At 40.9% G+C, this 18,954-nt stretch overlaps 1 protein-coding gene across 2 annotated transcripts; it reads right to left on the bottom strand.

Annotated features, from left to right (window-relative positions):
- Positions 1–4,008: 4,008 nt before the first annotated feature.
- LOC129811166 (neuromedin-U-like) lies at positions 4,009–13,736 on the bottom strand. Of its 2 annotated transcripts, XM_055862364.1 has the most exons (9): positions 13,538–13,736; positions 11,191–11,246; positions 10,968–11,015; positions 10,671–10,724; positions 9,381–9,413; positions 9,168–9,218; positions 7,882–7,962; positions 4,396–4,449; positions 4,014–4,301 (listed from the first exon to the last, which is right to left on the bottom strand). In XM_055862364.1, exons 1-9 carry the CDS (start codon positions 13,686–13,688, stop codon positions 4,266–4,268), a joined length of 564 nt encoding a protein of 187 aa, XP_055718339.1. In that variant the 5' UTR covers positions 13,689–13,736; the 3' UTR covers positions 4,014–4,265. The 2 variants fall into 2 exon arrangements, with proteins under 2 accessions (XP_055718340.1, XP_055718339.1); XM_055862365.1 differs by lacking the exon at positions 9,168–9,218 and having other exon boundaries at positions 4,009–4,301.
- Between the last annotated feature and the right edge of the window lie 5,218 nt (positions 13,737–18,954).

Here is an 18,954-nt window from a genome sequence, read left to right as displayed (position 1 = left end):
CAATTGACTAAAAGTACAACACAAAAAATCATACAGTCACTTTTTCACCAAACTTAATCAGTGTTTCATCTGGAAATACATGTTTCACATTGCAACACATGTTCATATAAAGTAATTTCCTTTCACAATACAATGCACACATTACTTTTGATATGATTATCTTCTCAATGTCACGTTCCTGACCTGTTTTTCCTTTTCTTGTATTTATTTAGTTGGTCAGGGCGTGAGTTGGGGTGGGTTGTCGATGTGTTATTTTCTGTGTTCGGCCGGGTATGATTCTCAATCAGAGACAGCTGTCAATCGTTGTCCCTGATTGAGAATCATACTTAGGCAGCCTGGGATTCACGTGTGTTTTGTGGGTGTTTGTATCTCGTGTCTGTATTCGTGCCACACGGGACTGTTTGTCGGTTCGTTTCTCTTTCGTCATTTTGTTTCATTAGTGTTCCGGTTATTTTTGTTAATAAATAATCATGGACACAAACCACTCCGCATATTGGTCTGATCCTTCTCGCCTCTCCTTCTCGTCCGAGGAGGAGGATTACGACGACCGTTACACTCAATTTAAAAAAAAAATACATTTTACTATTACAAAGTCCTTAATTGATGATCACTAAAGGAGGAAGTACCAGTGACTCGCTCAATACGGAAATGGTCAGACAATGCTACAGGACTTATTTGCTAGCACAGACTGGAATATGTTTCGGGATTCATCCAATGGCATTAAGGAGTATACCCCCTCAGTCTCAGGCTTCATCAATAAGTGCATTGACAACGTCATCCCCCCAGTGACCGTACGTACAGTACATATCCCAACCAGAAGCCATGGATTCCAGGCAACATCCGCACCGAGTTAAAAGCCTAGCGCTGCCGCTTTCAAGAAGTGACACTAATCCAGACGCTTATAAGAAATCCTGCTATGCCCTCAGACGAACCATCAAACAGGCAAAGCGTCAATACAGAATTAAGACTGAATCCTACTACACTGGCTCTGACACTCATCGGATGTGGCAGGGCTTGCAAACTATTACGGACTACAAAAGGAAAAGCAGCCGCAAGCTGCCCAGTGATGCAAGCCTACCAGACGAGCTAAATGCCTTTTGTGCTCGCTTCGAGGCAAGCAACACTGAAGCATGTATGAGAGCACCAGCTATTCCGGACGATTGTGTGATCACGCTCTCCATAGCCGATGTGAGCAAGACCTTTAAACAGGTCAACATTCACAAAGCCGCGTGGCCAGACGGATTACCAGGACGTGTACTCGGAGCATGCGCAGACCAACTGGAAAGTGTCTTCACTGACATTTTCAACCTCTCCTTGACATAGTCTGTAATACCTACATGTTTCAAGCAGACCACCATGGTCCCTGTGCCTAAGAAAGCGAAGGTAACCTGCCTAAATGACTACCGCCCCTTAGCACTCACGTCGGTAGCCATGAAGTCGCCAAGCATGATTCCAACAGCATCATTACGTTTGCGGAGGACACCTCAGTGGTACGCCTGATCACCGACAACGATGACACAGCCTATAGGGAAGAGGTCAGAGACCTGGCAGTGTGGTGCCAGGACAACAACCTCTCCCTCAACGTGAGCAAGACTAAGGAGATGATCGTGGACTACAGGGAAAGGGAGGGCCGAACATGCCCCCATTCACATCGATCACCAACAAACTATCATGGTCCAAGTCAGGAGACTTGGCATGGGTGCCCCAGATCCTCAATAAGTTCTACAGCTGCACCATCGAGAGCATCCTGACTGGTTGCATCGCCGCCTGGTATGGAAACTGCTCGGCATCCGACCGTAAGGCGCTACAGAGGGTAGGTCTTGGTCCAAAAGGCTCCTTAACAGCGTCTATCCCCAAGCCATAAAATTGCTGAACAATTAATCAAATGGCCACCAGGACTATTTGCATTGCCCCCCCCCCCCCTTCGTTTTTACACTGCTGCTACTCGCTGTTTACTATCTATGCAGAGTCACTTTACTCCTACCTACATGTACAAATTACCTCGACTAACCTTTACCCCCGCACATTGACTTGGCACCTCGATACAGATGTGTGTCAGTCTTCTGTTTTATCTGGTGCAATATTATGTCTAGCTGGCAGGTATTGTATTTTACCAGACCTTCTCTCACCCTTTGACAGAGCATTCTGGCTGGTGACAGAACATAGGCTTTCCGCTTGGCTGAGTTCTCACACTCAGAGAGTTGTCTTGGGGATGCTTGTCGTTCACAATTAGTAAGTCATCAGAATGAGTTTAGTTCTTCACCTGAATGTAATAGTTGGTAGCTGAAACAATTTGAACTGTTGGTAATATATAACCATACATGCCATTTAGCAGAAGCTTTTTATCCAGAGCAACTTACAGTCATGCGTGCATACATTTTACATATGTGTGGCCAGGGGAATCAAACCTATAATCCTGGCATTGCAAATTCCAATGCTCTACCAACTGAGCAATACAGAACCATACAGGACTATGGGTGGGAGGCTGAAGGAGTTGAGGGTGTGAAACGACAAGCCACCCCCAAGACAACTCTCTGAGTGTGAGAACTCAGCCAAGTGCAAAGCATGTGTCCTGTCACCAGCCAGAATGCTCTGTCAAAGGATGAGAAGGGCTGGTAAAATACAATTTATTTAACTAGGCAAGTCCGTTAAGAACAAATTCTTATTTACGATGACGGCCTACACAATACCTGCCAGCTGGACATAATATTGCACCAGATAAAACAGAGGACGTATACACATCTGTATCATGATGCAGGATCAATTACAGTTTTTTTCAATCACTTCAGTGCAATTTTCAGAAGTAATGTGTGGCACAAAAAACAAAACAGATAACCAAAATGGCTCATGTTTCAAAACTCTACAACCAAATTCTCAAAAACACTTGTTCACTGCACCAAATCACTCTTTCAATTTGTATAGATATTCAATCTGCTTTTTAAAATGCAATATTCACTTTTGAAATGATTTTCTTGTAATGTGTTAACAATACAATTAAAGATGGACTATGCAGATATCGCTCCGCCATTTCATAGTTGCTCAAATTCGAGTAGTTTGCCTAATTTCAGTTTGTGACAAAACAAGCAAGTATAGTGTAGAGAATCATTGTACCATCTAAACTACCATAAAATATATTTTACAAAACAAAAAATATTGTATTTTCAGCTGTTTGAAGCTGCTTTACAAAAACGAAAGTAAAAGATGCAAAAATAAATGTAAGAACGGGAAGCATAGAAATAGCGCACATAGAACAGATCTAACACTTCTTAGACTATGTGAATTTGGTTGGGTCACCCAAACTTAACTATCACTTAATTAAACCTCTCAAAACCGAAAACTACTGAACCAAAATTAGGTAGTGCCTAGTCAACAGTTTTTTTTTTCAATTGCTTTGGTGCTAGTTTCACAAGTATGTGGGGAATTTTCAAAATTCTTAGTACAAAACTCCAAACGGGAACACTTGTTATGCAGCCAGTCTTAAAGTCATTGGTATATTCCCACTGGGCACAGACGTCAGTTCAAAGTCTAGTTGATTTACATTTGGTTGAGTTGTCAACTAACGTGAATTCAATGTGAAATCAACAAAAAAATGTCAGCATGTCATTGGATTTAGGTTAAAACTTGGGTGAAAAAAATACGAAATCCAATCAGTTTTCCATGTTGATTCAATGTCATAACATTTATTTTGGGCGGTTTAAATGACGTGGAAACAACGTTGATTTAACCAGTTTTTGTCCAGTGCATTGAGACAATAAGCAGCCTTTCTGGTCTAGTCTGTTTAGAAAGGTGGATTTGAATCATAACAGAATGTGGTGCAGCACAATAGTGTTGGGTGAGATCTCAATCTTATGTAGGCGATGTTTCAGAGAAAGACAACATTTGTGTGTGTAGTTTTTTTGAGCACACTAAGTAGGCTATGTTCACGAATATTTCAGCTAACACACACACACACACACTCCGCTTTCGTGTTCACTGACAATTTTCCAGTTGCGTCAGGACCTCTTTGTGCAAGTTTCTTATGCAGTATCTGTCTTTCTGCAAAATCATGCCACCACAAAAATAACCATATAACAATGCTTTTAATTCAAGACACCTCGTAACACAAATAAGACTTTTGGACCAACAAAGACTATTTTATTTGGATTCTTTCATTTCATTGTGTACATTCAACATCACTGTACAATGGTCATTAAGGGGTTGTGGCAGAGGTCTGAACCACTCTATGAAGGTTGTGGCTGTTCAGTTCAATACCCCATACCTTACATTTAATCAAATTCTAGGGATCTTCTTCCATTTCTTGGCTGTAAGTAAGATAAGGAAATGTTACTGATGAATGAAATCAAACAAACATTTTAACAGAGTTTATTCCTGTCCTCTGAATGTGTGTATTCATACCCGATATAAGAAGTATCCTCTGCTCTGAATTCCCTCAGGTCCCTGGAGATCATCCTAAAACAGAAAGTAAAGCAGGACAGAATATATCAATGAACAGGTGCTCTACATTCAGGTATGGTCTCATTTGAGTATGGCAGTATTTATTCAGCCGACAACTGCTTCCCGATGAAAAGAAAGTCTTACAATTTCAGTTGGAACAGAAAGCAGTGTGCTAGATATCGTTGTTGAAGCTTATTTCCACTTATTTCATTCTTTCGTGGGCAAAACCATTAGAGTAGAGATCACTCCCATTGAGTTTCCACCGTAAACAGACACACACTAAGCTGAGCACTTTTCCTCTCATAAGTCTGCTGTAGCTACTATGTCAACGCCAATCCCATGTAGGATGAAGGATTAATTATGTTGAGTTAAAGCACAGCAATGTGGAAGTTCACCTGTCAGATGCACTAATTTTAGACCGTAATTACCTGCATCATGGAAAAGAACAGCTAATGTAGACAGAGCGAGTACAGAGTGACAGTATGTGTGTAAAAAAGGTAGCCTCGATACGCACAATGAATCACATGCATATACTGTATGCATGTGATTGACAAATCAAATGACAAATCATGTACACATTGACAAGGTGAAAAGAGCATATCCTCCAGATGCCCTATATTGACTCCTGAGTGGCGCAGCAGTCCAAGGCACTGCATCTCAGTGCTACAGACCCTGGTTCGATCCCGGGCTGATCAGGAGGGCGGCGCACAATTGGCCCAGCGTCGTCCGGGTTAGGGGAGTGTTTAGCCGGGGTCGGCCGTCATTGTAAAATAAGAATTTGTTCTTCACTGACTTGCCTAGTTAAAAAGGTTTGACTGCTAAAATTGACTTCTAAGGGCACATCAAGAGTTTTAGCTCTCCCATGTAAATAAAAGAGATTTACAAGATCTTTCATTTGATCATTACTATCACACTATAACAAAGTATTGTAAATTGTGGTGGCTTTGTTGTAAACTCAGCAAAAAAAGAAACGTCCCTTTTTCAGGACCCTGTCTTTCAAAGATAATTCGTAAAAATCCAAATAACTTCACAGATCTTCATTGGAAAGTGTTTAAACACTGTTTCTCATGCTTGTTCAATGAACCATAAACAATTAATGAACATGTACCTGTGGAACGGTCGTTAAGACACTAACTGCTTACAGACGGTAGACAATTAAGGTCACAGTTATGAAAACTTAGGACACTAAAGAGGCCTATCTACTGACTCTGAAAAACACCAAAATAAAGATGCCCAGGGTCCCTGCTCAACTGCGTGAATGTGCCTTAGGCATGCTGCAAGGAGGCATGAGGACTGCAGATGTGGCCAGGGCAATAAATTGCAATGTCCGTACAGTGAGACGCCTAAGACAGCACTACAGAGAGACAGGACGGACAGCTGATTGTCCTCGCAGTGGCAGACCACATGTAACAACACCTGCAGGATCGGTACATCCGAACATCACACCTGCGGGACAGGTACAGGATGGCAACAACAACTGCCCGAGTCACACCAGGAACACACAATCCCTCCATCAATGCTCAAGACTGTCCTCAATAGGCTGAGAGAGGCTGGACTGAGGTTCTTGTAGGCCTGTTGTAAGGCAGGTCCTCACCAGTCATCACCGGCAACAACGTCGCCTATGGGCACAAACCCACCATCGCTGGACCAGACAGGACTGGCAAAAAGTGCTCTTCACTGACGAGTCGCGGTTTTGTCTCACCAGAGGTGATTGTCGGATTCATGTTTATCATTGAAGGAATGAGCGTTACACCAAGGCCTGTACTCTGGAGCGGGATCGATTTGGAGGTGGAGGATCCGTCTGGGGCGGTGTGTCACAGCATCATCAGACTGAGCTTGTTGTCATTGCAGACATTCTCAACGCTGTGCGTTACAGGGAAGACACCCTCCTCCCTCATGTGGTACCCTTCCTGCAGGCTCATCTTGACATGACCCTCCAGCATGACAATGCCACCAACCACACTGCTCGTTCTGTGCATGATTTGCTGCAAGGCAGGAATGTCAGTGTTCTGCCATGGCCCCTTTCTATCTGTGCGGTGCGGACCTTTGTCTATCACTCCGTGTGTAGCCAGTTGTGATGGGTCGTTCGCAAACGATTGGCTCCTTTTGAACGCCTCTTTTTGGTGAACGTCGGCTCCCATATTTGCATACTTTTACCACTGCTTTTTGACCTCCAGGCGTCAATTATCTGCAGATAGATTATAAAAACATTATCTGAAGATGGTAACTCCTCAGTGCAGGAACAATATAGTGAGGAGAGAGCCTCATCCTAGTCCACGCAAATCTTTTCAGTGTGTAACTGTCTTCATTTATTTTGTAGGCAATCTAATAATTTGGTCAGGACATTTTTTATTTGAACTCACATTTCACGATCTGACATAATGTTAGGCAACGTTTTAGGCTTTAAAATGGTTTTAGGTCAATTTCTAAGCATTACTTAACAAAGAGCCACTTGTGAGCCAAAGGTCTCTTTTAGGTGAACTGAACCAAATAATCCGTCTCAAAGAAAAGACTCGGAATGCCCATCACAGTTGATGTGATAATCTTGTGGGATGACAGACAGTTTTCCCAAAACCTTCTCAATTAAATGTTAACTGCAAAGTAGGCTTACCTGGCAGAAATATATCATGAGTAGGTACAGTATATAATTTGTATCTATTGTTATTTTCAAACTTTGCAATGAAATGAGCAGCAGCAGTACAGAACCATTAGTAGCTTGTGACATGTTTCATTTTTTTAAAGTAGCTCTCATGCTAGAAAAGGTTGGAGACCCCTGGATTAGTGTGATATTTCCTCTCCAAAGAATCAAATTTGTTTATTTGTCACATGCGCCGAATACAACAGGTGTAGTAGACCCTATAGTGAAATGTTTACTTACATGCCCTTAACCAACAATGCAGTTGTCACGCCCTGACCTTAGAGAGACTTTTTATTTCTCTATTTGGTTAGGTCGGGGTGTGATTTGGGTGGGCATTCTAGTTTTTCTATTTCTTTGTTGGCCGGGTAGGGTTCCCAATCAGAGGCAGCTGTCTATTGTTGTCTCTGATTGGGGATCATACTTAGGCAGCCTTTTCCACCTTTAGTTTGTGGGATCTTGTTTGTGTGTAGTTGCTTTCTGCACTGCATGTAGCTTTATGTTCGTTTTTTGTTTTGTTTTGTTTTTTCGGTGTCATTTAAATAAAAGAAAAATGTACGCCTACAACGCTGCACCTTGGTCCAATCCATCTCTAAACAAACGTGACAGCAGTTAAGAATAATATAAATAAAAGTAACAAATAATTAAAGAGCAGATGTAAAATAACAATAGCGAGGCTATATACGGGGGGTACCGGTACAGAGTCAATGTGCAGGGGCACCAGTTAGTCGAGGTAATATGTACATGTAGGTAGAGTTATTCAAGTTATAATGATGCAGATATGTAAAAAGAAACATGCAGATGGTACATACGCGGACCACAAACTCCTCTCCTCTCTCTCGTCTGGTATTGAGTTGAGGAACTAGCTGCAGGAGAGGATGCATCACAGGGGACTGACACATCCACAAAACATACGGACAGACATGAAGAAACATGAGAACCATGAACAACTGCCCTGAGACAGAGACAAAGGGCTGGGGGCTGCAGAGAGGACTCCATATACACACACATTACCACTAGACACCCCATACACACACAAACACACACCTCAGTACAACCCTGTGTTCATTTGCAGACTCTGCATTCATGTTTAGATCAACAAAGCACATAGTGACAGCACGCTCTTCACATGCAGGCCATGCACAATGTCTAGGAAATACTTAATATTTTCATTGTTATCTGGTTGACATATTTGACATTTTGTCAACTCAACTTGATTTTACTGTGCTAACATCCTCTGAGGACAAACTATAACAAACCTTTGCAAAGCCAATCTCTGCCCAGTGACTGTAAACAAAGCTATATCCTAAATGAATTAATGAAGCCTTCACTAGAAATAGAGGATGGCATTTTGGTTCCATTACAATAACTTGGAGACTTGAGAAGAAAATGGTTGGCAATTAAAAATACAGTCTGCCATGAATTATTCAGATGGGGCAGAAAATGTGTCCGTTCCTTGTCATTTCTGTTTATCTCATTTACACTGATGGTGTTCCCCACGTCAGTCAAACTGATGACACAGCGGAAGGGAGGGAGGCATGAAGAATTCAAAGTAACTTGTGCAAACAAGACAAGATATATGGATGTGGACACATGCCGCACCTAAAATTGTTTCCAAGAAAGTGCGCATCTTGCATGCAGAGCAAGAGACAAGGAGAAGGGAAGCACTGTGACAGGTGGAGCAGTGCTTTTCCAACTTTCTTTATACCACAGAAAACTATGGAAAACTATTTTCTATACCAAGATCCAGAAATGTAGGAGACTATCTCCTTGGAGGACAGCTATTGAGAACTGACTATGTTAACAATCTGAGGGACTGGGCAGCAATAGGGTCTGTGTTTGTCTGCATGCATGCATTTTGAGAAGGTAAGAGCTGGGGTAATGTAATATGCAGAAGAGTTTGCAATTCATGCCTGATAATATTTTGGTTACTCTGGAAATAAAAACTAAGCTAAAACGTAACAGTTTTTCCGGATAAAAATTCATGTTCTAGAGTAAATAAGTAATACAATACTAAAAGCATAGTACAACTAACAACGGATAAAAAAATGCAGTGTGCCTTGTCAAGCAGTGCAAAGGGAACTTTAACCCAACTTACCGCCCCCTCTGTTAGGCCAGCACCTTGTTGCTTAGCATAATGAAATAAAAACTATACACAAGCAAACACACAAAAACACACACACAAATAAAACATTTCAAAAGTTTTTATGTTGATTGCATTGATAGGCGCTCACTAAAGGGAACATATTTCAATAGACAGATGAAAGACATGATGAAGCAGACATGATAAAACCGACAATGTCACACTTACCCTTTTACTAGGATTGTCCCGCACTTTCATGTCCTGCAATGACAAGAAAACAAAACTAAATTTACTATTGAAAATTATTAAAGGAGTAGTTCAGTATTTTACAACTTGATGTTAGATGGTTCCTCACCCTGAAAGTAGTCTGAGCCAGGATAAACTGTAATCCATGGTCCAGTTTTCTTTAAACAGCCATTACAAACTTCAGCTAACTTTAACCACTGCTATTTAAACATCTATGGAAATGATGGTGGCATGTGTGCATGTTTAAAAAATATGTCCAAATCACCTGAAATCAACTATATTTGGTTTGATGTTACTTAAAGGTGATTTGGCCATTTAAAAAGAAAACATATGTTACGGCTCTCGTTTGTGGAATGACCGGACCAAGGTGCAGCGTGGTATGCGTACATCATTATTTTTATTGATGACACCAAAAGCAAAATAACAACGACAAAAACGAAAGCGCACAATTCTGTAAGGCAAATAAACTATACAGAAAACAAGATCCCACCAAACCCAAAAGGAAAATGACAACTTATATATGATCCCCAATCAGAGACAACGATAGACAGCTGCCTCTGATTGGGAACAATACTCAGCCAAAAACACAAAGAAATAGAAAACATAGATTTTCCCACCCAAGTCACACCCTGACCTAACTAAACATAGAGAATAATAAGGATCTCTAAGGTCAGGGCGTGACAACATGCTCACGTGCCGCCATCACTTCCATAGATTTTTCACTAGAGGTGGATAAAGGTAGCTGAAGTTTGTAATGGCTGTTTGAAAACAACTGAACCTGGATTCGTGAACTACTCCTTTAAACACTGCATATACACTGAGTGTACAAAACTCTTTCCATGACAGATTGACCAGGTGAAAGCTACGATCCCTTACTTATGTCCCTTGTTAAATCCACTTCAATCGGTGTAGATGAAAGGGAGGAGACAGGTTAAAGAAGGATTTTTTAGCCTTTAGAGAATTGAGACATGGATTGTGTATGTGCCATTCAGAGGGTGGACATACAGCCAACTTGACACAACTGTGGGAAGCATTGGAGTCAACATGGGCCAGCATCCCTATGGAATGCTTTCGACACCTTGTAGAGTCCATGCTCCGACAAATTGAGGCTGTTCTGAGGGAATCTCAATAGTAGGAGGTGTTCTTAATGTGTTGTACACTCAGTGTATGTGCAACTGTGCTGTGTTCACAGAACAGAATAAACCACTATGTGTGTACATGTGATATGATTATTGTTTGAGCTACTATGCTGGAACATGAAGGGTGGAATACCTTAGACTTCTGTTCAAGGATTAACACACAGAGTTCTCCCAAAACATCAGGTGTCTAGAGTAGCAACCAGAGAGCAAGGGGGAGGAGGTGAGAGAAAGAATCTGATACAGTTGTACACACTTTTTCATTTCAAGCCTGTAAGTGACTAGTTCAATTTGATCATAATTGGAATTGATCCTGAACTTGAAAATATACGAGAGTGAGAAAACATTGAACATGCATCTTTTCCCTTCAGTGCTTTTTTTGTACCTTTATTTAACTTTCCTTTGATAATTTCATAATTCTAGTCTTACTCACCCGAAATGGCAGGTCTGCAGAAAAGTAGGATGAGCACACATCTTCAAGCTATGGGAGACAAGAGAGGTGATTGCTGTTATGAGAGGGGGAGTGAAAAATACACATCTCTTTGTTTCAAAGGAAAGCAACAACTCACAGTCTTAGTATGGGAAAATGTAGAGACACAGAGAGTGAGAGTGAGAGAGAGAGAGAGAAAGAGATGTGCTGTAGTTCTGTGGCCTACCCGGTTGAGAAGCTGGTTCTGGTATGTATTTGCTCTCTGCTGTTGTATTGGAACACCTTCCATTGAAACAGACACAACAATCATTACATCTCTATCATCGTATCGATGCTGTAGCAGTAAGGTGGTAGGAATGTGCAGATTGTGATTACACAGCCATAACAATCCACTTCCAGTGCATCACAGACATCAATTAATGCATTTTAACAACATAACATGAGGATGGGGAATTGGAGAGTGCATTGAAGCTTTCCTACACTCAGAAAAAAAGGGTTCCAAAAGGATTCTTCGGTCATCCCCATAGAACCCTTTTTGGTTCCAGATAGAACCCTTTTTGGTTTCAGGTAGAACCCTCTGTAAAAAGGTTTCTTCAAAGGGTTCCCCTATGGGGACAGCCGAATAACCCTTTTAGGTTTTAGATAACTTTTTTTCTAAGAGTGTATGTTACGCTTTAATCATATCTGTTCATATTCAAAAACTCATAGTGACCAACAAATTGAGGCTGTGCTTCTACATCTGCATTGCTGCTGTTTGGGGTTTTAGACTGGGTTTCTGTACAGCACTTTGTAACATCGGCGGATGTAAAAAGGGCTTTATAAATAAATACATTTGATTGATCGCTCAATGTCACAGAAAATAACCCTTAACAAATATAATTTCTCACGTCACTGAAGAGGGATTGACACAATTGCCATTGTAAATCTATTTGTTTCAATTATTTGTGATATTATTGCTGTTTGGAACCAAATCCAAGCCACTGTTAGGAGTCATTAAGATTTTGCCTGTTTGTCAAGGCCACGGTTTGCCTGCATCAGATTAGGCTGACATGCCTCTGCCCCATGCAAGGCTGGGGGGTAATTGTAGTAGATTCAAGCTGTCAGTCATAGAACAAAGAAAGGAGTTAGAAAGGGAGAAGAGAGCCATGCATGAGAGAGAATAGCGAGAGAGTGAAATGACCAATGCAGTAAGTACTGTTACAGGTTTAGATTTTTCCATTTATGTTTTGAGGTTGGACATTAGCACGTAGGGCTCATCGATTGGTGTCACCTCATTAGTCAATATGTGTTACACCTGTACTGGTTGCCATCTTGTTAGTGGGAAGGTGTTTCACCTGTGCTAGCCCAGGTACTATTTAAGAGTGGCTGGCCCAGTGCTCCAGTTGTCTTGATGGATGTGGAGGGTTAACACCTTTAGTCGGCACTCCCTTTTTGTGTTCTATACAAAAAATCCTTTATCGGATTTTGTTTGCTTCCTGTCTTTATTAAGTTTGGTGTGGGTTTTTATTTTGTTTGCAAATTTAGTGGGTGCTCATGGTGGATGTCTTTAAGGTTCCAGTTCTTGTTGCTAGTCAACTTTCAGTGGACAACCCCATGAGTGTCTTTCAGAATCCCTCCTAAAACCCCACCTGTTTCATTTTGGTTGTTGGGCAGTGACTCTTTGTTAGTTCCCCTTCTGTTTGAGTGAAATGTTTTACTTTAGAACTTAACAGTACACTAAAATCCACATTTTACAGAATATTACCAAAACAGGAGTTCCTCTCCAACTGATGTATGTTATGTATATGGCTATGTGGAGGCATTCGAGTAAAAGTGTAATTACGTACTAGAACAACAGGCTGAAGTCGCATTAGGCCTACTGGTGGTTGCAGCTTCTATATGCTTAGGCTACACCAGTTCTCTATGCTGCACAGTTTAGAATAAATACAATTCCAGTCAGAGAAAATCCCATAACCGAACGAAAATAGTCTTGGATAATAGGTTATAAACCAACAAGACACCAGGGCCTCTTCATAACAAAACTTACCACTTGAAAGTGCTGAAGTATGTCAAATATTTCTCAAACATTCTCTCCGTTGCGCAAGTTCAAAATAATGCGTAATTACGCTCAATAATATGTTTGACGTGTAAGAATCTTGAGTTTAAACATTTATGGGTCTATTCATATTGTAAAGAACTGAAATATACTGTACCTTTGGTCTACAGTTTTATTTAAGGAGAAGTAAACTTTCATTGCACTTTAAACCTATAATGTTTTATTTTGTAAGGTAAACAAGTTCCTTTCAATCTTTTCAACATATTGTTTTTTGCTAAAAATTTCTTAAATAAGTAGTAAATGCAAATAGACTTGAACTTTAATGATTTAAATGAGCTTGTTGATTACCAATTTATGTTGAATGGTTTTGAACAACTAAATTTTTCCTAAACTATTCAATTAGGCTACATCAGACCCGCAAACATTTTCCATGGACTAAAGTTTTACGTTTTTACATCTTGACTTGGACCTATAGCAATGCATAAGACTGTCCATATTCTATACCCAAAGCATGGTCAAAATATATATATTTACTTACTTTTGCAGACTGGGATCGCTGAGATGAGGAGAACAAGAAGCGCGAGGCTCGTGCTGCTGAACGTGTTCATTGCGCTGGTGCTGAGAACGCTCACGTAGCTCGCGCTGCCGCTCTGAGAGACTCTGGTTTGGCACTGAGAGGTCTTCATCATTACCTGTCTCTGGTTGCTCTTGGTTTATGTTCTTGCCGATCTGTGATTTCTAATCTTTCACAGGAACAATTTTAAAGCACGAGGTCACCCCCTCTCTACATCAATGACACTACACTGCGTCATTAATTCCACGCGTGCATACACTAGGGCCTATCTAATTGATGAGTAAGGCTAGGAGGGAACGTGGTGCTATAACAGAAATAACATTCTGCCTGAACAAATAAACTAATAAGATATAAAACACCATATGTTTGACATAATATCTGAAAATATTATTAGTTTTACAATTATTTTATCGTATTGTCTAAATCCAGGCCTTTATAACACCAACCCGTCAATATAAGGAAATAGATATTGTAGCTTAATGAATTTATATCCTCATTGTCAATCAAATGGGTTCAGAAATGACAAGAAAGTGACAAGAAGTAATGAAAACACGATATTAAAGAACAAAACTTTACTATTTATGACCGTGGGAATTGAACAGTAGGCTATTCAGACCTACTGTTAAAATAAATATTCAGCTTATATGTTTTAAAAAAACGATTTAAAATTTGCTAGTGGTTCATTGGAATTCATCAACTCTGTTGGAGAAGAGAAAGGGTGTCTTTCTGGTATGTGGAAGATCCTCGAGTGAGGCAGCACTAGTCCGGAAAGGGTATTATGGAGGCAGGAAATTGCATAATCAGGCGAGTGCCTTTATGTCAAGAGGTCCTATGAAACACCACGACTGCCTGGTATGTGACTGCTGTTTTTCCACCCCACTCATATGGAAGGAAGGGAAATTTTACAGTCTTAATGTCTCAATGTAGTCTGGAATAGAAGATTTGAGGCCCCCAGCCTGCACAGCGGGTCAGCGAATCGAACTTTACCCTAAAATAGAACAATAAGAAGGCAGGCAGTAGAATATCAAACTTGATGTGGATAAACTAATACACATTAGCTCTCACGCACCACCACCCAAGGGTCACCAGGACAGAGTCATGTATTGTAGACTACTGTGAGAAGTTATGGTTGACCTGTATAAGACAACTTTATACAAACAAAAGCCTTATGAGAGATCCTTATGACATAATCAGGCAATGGATAGTATAGAAACAAAGCACACATTGCTTCATACCAAGGTCAGGTTGACATTGTCATCTGAGACTTTTTAATTTATGTCCAGAGCAAGTGTAACTGTTATGTGTAGCCTGTTTCAGAATAAAAATACTGTTGTTCAGTAAACCCATTAGAAAGATTAAACATCTGTTAAACTTCACTATTTATCAAAGTTGTACATAACAAATTAACACCATCACAGATTGGTTCAGCAACCACACAAATGCTGAGCCAGTCAACCATTTTATTCAACTCGTCAGTTCTCTGTTTCCATCTTCTCAAATATACTATTTAAGGAGCATTAGTGTGACCCCAGTTCTCTCAAAGCCAGCCTTTTCTCAGTAAGTTCACACAATTAGACTACGGCAATGTGCATCTGTGTTCTTCAATTGACATCAATAAAACTGTAATCAAGTTTGTCATTACTATCTGTACTAAATGGTCAAAGGTCCATCATGTCAACATCAGTTAACCCATATTCTATGCCTGGTGTGTTGAATATGGCTTCAGCTGAATAGTATACTACACTGTTAAAATGAAGTGCTTTGTAACACTAAATCTAGTGGCAGCTCAGTTGCCATCACCTTAAAGGAGCCAAAACCTTAACTTGGCTGGAGTATTGAAACATGGTTGTGAGGGTATTGGGACAGATTTAAGGTGTACTGAAAAATTCATCCGGAGGTGTTCTGAAACATGACATGGTGTGTTGTAACATCACATAGTCAAGAGTTGTGCAACTCTTGGAAACACTATTATGGTGTTAGAGTCCTGTCTAGTGCAGAATTAGAGCCCTTCTCTTTTGGTGTCGTTTCCTCTCTAAAGCTTCTAAACACTATGATGGCTTTTCAAATCGTGTCTAGTGCAGAATTAGATCCCTTCTTCAGGAGTTTTCAAATACTGTAAATGGGAGTCCCTCCTCTTGTTGTATAATATTCCCTGCTCTTATATGGTGTGTTTATAAACTCATCAATTTGATCATATTACTCCAGTGCTAGCCTCTCTACACTGGTTTCCTGTTAAGGCAAGGGATGATTTCAAGGTTTTACTGCTAACCTACAAAGCATTACATGGGCCCGCTCCTACCTATCTTTCCGATTTGGTCCTGCCGTACATACCTACACGTACGCTACGGTCACAAGACGCAGGCCTCCTAATTGTCCCTAGAATTTCTAAGCAAACAGCTGGAGGCAGGGCTTTCTCCTATAGAGCTCCATTTTTATGGAATGGTCTGCCTATCCATGTGAGAGACGCAGACTCGGTCTCAACCTTTAAGTCTTTATTGAAGACTCATCTCTTCAGTAGGTCCTATGATTGAGTGTAGTCTGACCCAGGAGTGTGAAGGTGAACGGAAAGGCACTGGAACAATGAACCGCCCTTGCTGTCTCGGCCTGGCCGGCTCCCCTCTCTTCACTGGGATTTTCTGCCTCAAACCCTATTACAGGGGCTGAGTCACTGGCTTACTGGTGCTCTTCCATGCCATCCCAAGGAGGGGTGCGTCACTTGAGTGGGTTGAGTAACTGACGTGATCTTCCTGTCCTGGTTGGCACCCCCCCTTGGGTTGTACCGTGGGGGAGATCTTCGTGGGCTATACTCGGCCTTGTCTCAGGATGTTAAGTTGGTGGCTGGAGATATCCCTCTAGTGGTGTGGGAGTTGTGCCTTGGCAAAGTGGGTGGGGTTATATCCTGCCTGTTTGGCCCTGTCCGGGGGTATCGTATGTCACCAGAATAAGACCCTCAATATTTATTGGAAAGGAGCAACAAGCGCATCACCTTGCACTTTCACCACCCTGTGAAGTTCATCATAACTTATTTCATCTGTAGCCTAACGTTGTGTGGAAAGACCACACAACGTGTCATCGCGTGACTCCAAGTTTACTTTGATAGGATGGTTATTATATCAGTGGCGCAGTGGTCTAAGGCACTGCATCGCACTACAGGCTGGCGTTCGATCCCAGGCTGTGTCACAACCAGCCGTGACCCAATTGGGTTAGGGAAGGCTTCCCTTGGCTCATCATGCTCTAGCGACTCCTTGTGGCGGGCCAGCACCTGCAAACTGACTTCGATTGTCAGTGAAATGTGTTTACTCTGGCACATTGGTGCTTCCGGGTTAAGCGAAGCAGCGCAGCTTGGCAGGTCATGTTTCTGAAGACATGTCTTGACCTTCGCCTCACCTGAGCCCGTTGAGGAGTTGAAATGATGAGAAAATATCATAACTAGCAATTGGATATGATGAAATTGAGGAGAAAAATGGGGCAATATTTTTTTATAAATGTGTTTCCACTGACATTTCTCACAATTCATTTTACTGACACAAAAAGATCCCACCTTGTCTTGCGCATTTTGTTTTGTGTTGACATTTGGAAAGTTTACCAATAAATGTTCTGTTTCCATCAGGCCTGTCATGACATTTTTTATCTGACATGTACTTTACTGGAAACCTGGTTATTGAGTGAATTCCTTTTCTGTTTCCTTCTTCAACCTGGTCTCAGAGCATTCCGTATTCTGTATGCAAATCCAAGACACTCCATTCGATATATGTTACGTTTCATATGGTATGTATTCATTTGTGGATGTCCATCACCCATTTCATATGATATGTTACGAATTACAATTTGTATTTTATGTTATAAATTTTCTAAACGTACAATATGTTACGAATTTGCAAAACATATGACATGTTACGAGTTACAGTAGTAGGATCTCTTCTGGATGTTGGGGTCATAGTAGGCTAGAGAAACCTAATGCATATGCGTGTCATATGTAAAGCTAAACCACAACTCATCAATGCTATCCACATTAGCTCTATTGCATAAACATCTCAGGTGACTAATACAAAAATGTGTTGGATGATTCTCTAACCTTTATGTGTGTGTTTTCACTGTTTCACTCCAGTTATACAGTAACTGATGCACATGTGGGAACAATATCTGATACACACAATATGTTCAGCGCCATGGGGAAATATACTTCAAATATCAAATGAATGAATAAATATGAGAAGATCCCTTACAAGAGGGTTATTGCTTGAGCTGTAATTGGTCACATTGATGATATAGTTGTTTAAAGGGAATACAGATTTGCATTTATAACTGATGAGGAAGAGGATAGAGATATTGAGGAAGTTGAATAAGAGGCAGTTAAAGAAAATCAAGGACAAATATGATTAGGATTTATTTATTTATTTTCAACCAATGACTCTTAAAGATCTACCTTCCCCACTGGCATGTAGAAGCACTCAAAACAAAATAGAATTATGCAATCATTCAGCGCTCAAGCCCAGAATTCATATCTATAGAATGTGAATCAAAATGATAGCAATGGCCCTTCTGAGTGTATTACACTGTAATACTTGGATATGCCATTAGATTGTTATAGCATCCATCCAAAAATGTCTCCTCTTTTTGGGTCCAGCTGTTCCATTATCTTTTACCATATTAACCTGAGACCGACCCTTAGCTCAAAGGCGTGGAGGAGTGCAGTAATGAACCACTACTATTTCCTGTCAGTGTTTACACTTGACTCATCCACACCCTTCTGCACTTCCTACGCTAATCTGTAACTGTCTCTCTCTAACTCAAACTCCCTCCTCCTTGCTTGATTACTGTAAGATGGGTTCATCTGTGGAGGTCATTGTGATTGTCATTTTCCTGATAAGTATTACTACCAAATAGTAGCTCATGAAATGCGAAACACAATGGCTGTATCTGAAGACAGTACTAGTTCCAGGGGAGGAGCTTTTGATCCTCTTGTCCAATGCGCTTTGAAAGGGGGTGAGGAATTGGAGGAAACAAGTATAGGAGGAAGCAAGGATTTGATGACTAGATGCAGCTTTTGTGACTCATTAGTACTCGGGGAGATCTCACTTCTCAAGAGTCTTAACTACATTCCCCAATAAACATACAGTACCACTCAGCGGCACAAATTGGGTACGATGAGCATAGCCTTCTTTACACTGTATGTGGTTGTGATATGTACAGTTTTTGTTTCCTTCCAAACCTGACTGCTAAAACCTCTTGTTCATCAATGAAACAGATGCCTTTGGCTGAAATGTGGTGAAATGTCACAACCTTTTGCGAGTTCTAGATCACGCTGCAGTCTGAGTTTGGAGATGGGTAGGAGGTCTAGATTGGCATTTGTATGCACAGCTCTAATTGGCTTGTTTGAG

This window comes from Salvelinus fontinalis, chromosome 14 (genome assembly GCF_029448725.1).
Source record: "Salvelinus fontinalis isolate EN_2023a chromosome 14, ASM2944872v1, whole genome shotgun sequence".
Lineage (NCBI taxonomy): Eukaryota > Metazoa > Chordata > Actinopteri > Salmoniformes > Salmonidae > Salvelinus > Salvelinus fontinalis.
This window is presented reverse-complemented; position numbering and strand designations above follow the sequence as displayed.